Source organism: Oncorhynchus gorbuscha, linkage group LG12 (assembly GCF_021184085.1).
Source record: "Oncorhynchus gorbuscha isolate QuinsamMale2020 ecotype Even-year linkage group LG12, OgorEven_v1.0, whole genome shotgun sequence".
Lineage (NCBI taxonomy): Eukaryota > Metazoa > Chordata > Actinopteri > Salmoniformes > Salmonidae > Oncorhynchus > Oncorhynchus gorbuscha.
Genome location: NC_060184.1, coordinates 81,689,261 through 81,694,260, shown reverse-complemented (window position 1 = coordinate 81,694,260; position 5,000 = coordinate 81,689,261). Strand labels below are relative to the sequence as shown.

At 54.0% G+C, this 5,000-nt stretch overlaps 1 protein-coding gene across 3 annotated transcripts in view; it reads left to right on the top strand.

Moving 5' to 3' along the window:
* Window positions 1-5,000, top strand: part of stau2 (staufen double-stranded RNA binding protein 2) — a 286,330-nt gene that overhangs the window by 114,141 nt on the left and 167,189 nt on the right. For all 3 annotated transcript variants that reach the window (XR_006830797.1, XM_046293051.1, XM_046293050.1), the window contains exons 8-9: window positions 1,911-2,123; window positions 2,691-2,828. Coding sequence is in view for 2 of the 3 variants with exons in the window: in XM_046293051.1 (XP_046149007.1) it covers window positions 1,911-2,123; window positions 2,691-2,828 (351 nt within the window). In the remaining variant the exon portion in view is untranslated. The remainder of the gene's footprint in view (window positions 1-1,910; window positions 2,124-2,690; window positions 2,829-5,000) is intronic.

The following is a 5,000-nucleotide window of genomic DNA, read 5'->3' as shown; positions in this document are numbered from 1 at the left end:
CACCCTCCTCTACCTCCCTCTACCCTCCTCTACCTCCCTCCTCTACCCTCCTCTACCTCCTTCCTCCCTCCACCCTCCTCTACCTCCCTCCACCCTTCTCTACCTCCCTCCTCTACCCTTCTCTACCTCCCTCCACCCTCCCCTACCTACCTCCTCTACCCTCCTCTACCTCCCTCCTCTACCCTCCTCTCCCTCCCTCCTCTACCCTCCTCTCCCTCCCTCCTCCACCCTCCTCTACCTCCCTCCTCCACCCTCCTCTACCTCCCTCTACCCTCCTCTACCTCCCTCCTCTACCCTCCTCTACCTCCTTCCTCCCTCCACCCTCCTCTACCGCCCTCAACCCTCCTCTACCTCCCTCCTCTACCCTCCTCCACCCTCCTCTACCTCCTTCCACTCTCCTCTACCTCCCTCCTCCACCCTCCTCTACCTCCCCCCCCACCCTCCTCTACCTCCCTCCTCTAACCCCTCTACGTCCCTCCACCCTCCTCTACCGCCCTCAACCCTCCTCTACCTCCCTCCTCCACCCTCCTCTACCTCCTTCCACTCTCCTCTACCTCCCTCCTCCACCCTCCTCTACCTCCCCCCACCCTCCTCTACCTCCCTCCTCTAACCCCTCTACGTCCCTCCACCCTCCTCTACCTCCCTCCTCTAACCCCCTCTACTTCCCTCCCCCTCCTCTCCCTCCTCCTAGAGGGGGAGAAGGAGAGGGGAGGGGGGGGGTGGAGGGAGATTTACACATGCATGGGTGGGTATGATTGTGACCACAACACATCCACACACTCACAGGGAGGCCTCTCCTTCAGAAGGACAAACCTCATATTCTGTCCACATCAAATCCCCAGGTCTCCCTAGTTCATAAAACCTCATATTCTGTCCACATCAAATCCCCAGGTCTCCCTAGCTCATAAAGGACCTTGAAATGAAGAGCTTCCTCTCCTCTCTCCCCCTTCCCCAGGTCTTGAAGGAAAGCGGTCCCCCTCACATGAAGAGCTTCCTCTCCTCTCTCCCACTTCCCCAGGTCTTGAAGGAAAGCGGTCCCCCTCACATGAAGAGCTTCCTCTCCTCTCTCCCACTTCCCCAGGTCTTGAAGGAAAGCGGTCCCCCTCACATGAAGAGCTTCCTCTCCTCTCTCCCCCTTCCCCAGGTCTTGAAGGAAAGCGGTCCCCCTCACATGAAGAGCTTCCTCTCCTCTCTCCCCCTTCCTCAGGTCTGGAAGGAAAGCGGTCCCCCTCACATGAAGAGCTTCCTCTCCTCTCTCCCACTTCCCCAGGTCTTGAAGGAAAGCGGTCCCCCTCACATGAAGAGCTTCCTCTCCTCTCTCCCCCTTCCCCAGGTCTTGAAGGAAAGCGGTCCCCCTCACATGAAGAGCTTCCTCTCCTCTCTCCCCCTTCCCCAGGTCTGGAAGGAAAGCGGTCCCCCTCACATGAAGAGCTTCCTCTCCTCTCTCCCACTTCCCCAGGTCTTGAAGGAAAGCGGTCCCCCTCACATGAAGAGCTTCCTCTCCTCTCTCCCCCTTCCCCAGGTCTTGAAGGAAAGCGGTCCCCCTCACATGAAGAGCTTCCTCTCCTCTCTCCCCCCCCTTCCCCAGGTCTTGAAGGAAAGCGGTCCCCCTCACATGAAGAGCTTCCTCTCCTCTCTCCTCTCTCCCCCTTCCCCAGGTCTTGAAGGAAAGCGGTCCCCCTCACATGAAGAGCTTCCTCTCCTCTCTCCCCCTTCCCCAGGTCTTGAAGGAAAGCGGTCCCCCTCACATGAAGAGCTTCCTCTCCTCTCTCCCCCTTCCCCAGGTCTTGAAGGAAAGCGGTCCCCCTCACATGAAGAGCTTCCTCTCCTCTCTCCCCCTTCCCCAGGTCTTGAAGGAAAGCGGTCCCCCTCACATGAAGAGCTTCCTCTCCTCTCTCCCCCTTCCCCAGGTCTTGAAGGAAAGCGGTCCCCCTCACATGAAGAGCTTCCTGACCCGTGTGTCTGTGGGGGAGTTCTCAGCAGAGGGCGAGGGCAACAGTAAGAAGCTGTCTAAGAAGAGGGCTGCTCTCTCCATTCTCCAGGACCTCAAGAAACTCCCCTTCACCCCGTTAGTGGAGAAACCCAAACTACATTACAAGAAACGCCCCAAGACCATCCTCAAGGTACCAGGATTGGGGGTGGAGACAGGGGCTGGGAGGGGAGAGGGGGCTGGGGGTGGAGGGGGCCGGGGGTGGAGACAGGGGCTGGGGTGGAGACAGGGGCTGGGGGAGAGGGTGCTGGGTGTGGAGAGGGTGCTGGGGGTGGAGACAGGGGCTGGGGTGGAGAGGGGGCTGGGTGTGGAGAGGGGGCTGGGGTGGAGACAGGGGCTGGGGTGGAGACAGGGGCTGGGGTGGAGAGGGGGCTGGGGGTGGAGACAGGGGCTGGGGTGGAGAGGGGGCTGGGGTGGAGAGGGGGCCGGGGTGGAGGGGGGGGGTGGAGACCGGGGGGGTGGAGACAGGGGCTGGGGGTGGAGAGGGGGCTGGGGGTGGAGAGGGAGCTGGGGGTGGAGACAGGGGCTGGGGTGGAGAGGGAGCTGGGGGTGGAGAGGGGGCTGGGGGTGGAGAGGGGGCTGGGGGTGGAGACAGGGGCTGGGGATGGAGAGGGGGCTGGGGGGGCTCAACCACCAAACAACCATGTAACTTTCTAAATCCAACTATTTAAAGTGCATTTCAACACTCTCTGCTCATCAGACAGGTCCTGATTATGGTCAGGGGATGAACCCCATCAGTAGACTGGCTCAGATACAACAGGCCAAGAAGGAGAAGGAACCAGAATACCTCTTGCTGTCTGAGAGAGGCATGCCCCGACGCAGGGAGTTCATCATGCAGGTATGGAGGGATGGTAGAGGGAGGGATAGAGATATTTATTTGCGTAGAGTATCAGATCGAGTATCTTGCCACTAAGATGGCATAGCAGTTCAGACGTCTTTTGTCCTCGTCTTGTTGTGTCCTGTATATATATATATTTACAACTTTTTTCACATACATTTTATTTTTATTTTCCATCAACTCATCTTCAAAACACTCTCCTGCAACCCGCCTCACCAATTCATATTTATAAAAAAGTATTATTTACCTCAAATCTGTAATCCTCCAAGAAGCTAGCCAGGAACTCCAAGAAGCTAGCCAGAAACTCCAAGAAGCTAGCCAGGAACTCCAAGAAGCTAGCCAGAAACTCCAAGAAGCTAGCCAGAAACTCCAAGAAGCTAGCCAGAAACACCAAGAAGCTAGCCAGGAGCTAGCCAGAAGCTAATCAGAAGCTAGTTCAGAAGCTAATCAGAAGCTAATCATAAACTAATCCAGAAGCTAATCAGAAGCTAATCAGAAGCTAATCCAGAAGCTAATCAGAAGCTAATCAGAAGCTAATCAGAATCTACTCCAGAAGCTAATCCAGAAGCTAATCAGAAGCTAATCATAAACTAATCCAGAAGCTAATCAGAAGCTAATCAGAAGCTAATCCAGAAGCTAATCAGAAGCTACTCCAGAAGCTAGTTCAGAAGCTAATCCAGAAGCTAATCAGAAGCTAATCAGAAGCTAATCCAGAAGCTAATCAGAAGCTAATCCAGAAGCTAATCAGAAGCTAATCCAGAAGCTAATCAGAAGCTAATCAGAAGCTAATCCAGAAGCTAATCAGAAGCTAATCCAGAAGCTAATCAGAAGCTACTCCAGAAGCTAATCCAGAAGCTAATCAGAAGCTAATCCAGAAGCTAATCCAGAAGCTAATCAGAAGCTAATCAGAAGCTAATCCAGAAGCTAATCGGAAGCTAATCAGAAGCTAATCCAGAAGCTAATCAGAAGCTAATCCAGAAGCTAATCAGAAGCTAATCCAGAAGCTAATCAGAAGCTAATCAGGTCAGAAGCCAGTTAGCCTCTTTTGTCCTCGTCCAAGTCAATCACACTTCTGTGAAATCAAACTGTCCACTTAGGAAGCAACACTGATTGACAATTCATTTCACATGCTGTTGTGCAAATGGAATAGACAACAGGTGGAAATTATAGGCAATTAGCACCCCCAATAAAGGAGTGGTTCTGCAGGTGGTGACCACAGACCACTTCTCAGTTCCTATGCTTCCTGGCTGATGTTTTGGTCACTTTTGAATGCTGGCGGTGCTTTCACTCTAGTGGTCGCATGAGACGGAGTCTACAACCCACACAAGTGGCTCAGGTAGTGCAGCTCATCCAGGATGGGACATCAATGCGAGCTGTGGCAAGAAGGTTTGCTGTGTCTGTCAGCGTAGTGTCCAAAGCATGGAGGCACTACCAGAAGACAGGCCAGTACATTAGGAGACGTGGAGGAGGCCATATGAGGTCAACAACCCAGCAGCAGGACCGCTACCTCCGCCTTTGTGCAAGGAGGAGCAGGAGGAGCACTGCCAGACGGTCAGAAACAGACTCCATGAGGGTGGTATGAGGGCCCGACGTCCACAGGTGGGGGTTGTGCTTACAGCCCAACACCGTGCAGGACATTTGGCATTTGCCAGAAAACACCAAGATTGGCAAATTCACCAATTCGCTCTTCACAGATGAAAGCAGGTTCACACTGAGCACATGTGACAGACGTGACAGAGTCTGGAGACACCGTGGAGAACGTTCTGCTGCCTGCAAAATCCTCCAGCATGACTGGTTTCTTATCGGCAGACTCGACAGCCTTGGTTTCTCAAATGACTGCCTCGCCTGGTTCACCAACTACTTCTCTGATAGAGTTCAGTGTGTCAAATCAGAGGGTCTGCTGTCCGGACCTCTGGCGGTCTCTATGGGGGTGCCACAGGGTTCAATTCTCGGGCCGACTCTCTTCTCTGTATACATCAATGATGTCGCTCTTGCTGCTGGTGATTCTCTGATCCACCTCTACGCAGACGACACCATTCTGTATACTTCCGGCCCGTCATTGGACATGGTGTTAACAACCCTCCAGGCAAGCTTCAATGCCATACAACTCTCCTTCCGTGGCCTCCAGCTGCTCTTAAATACAAGTAAAACTAAATGCATGCTCTTCAACCG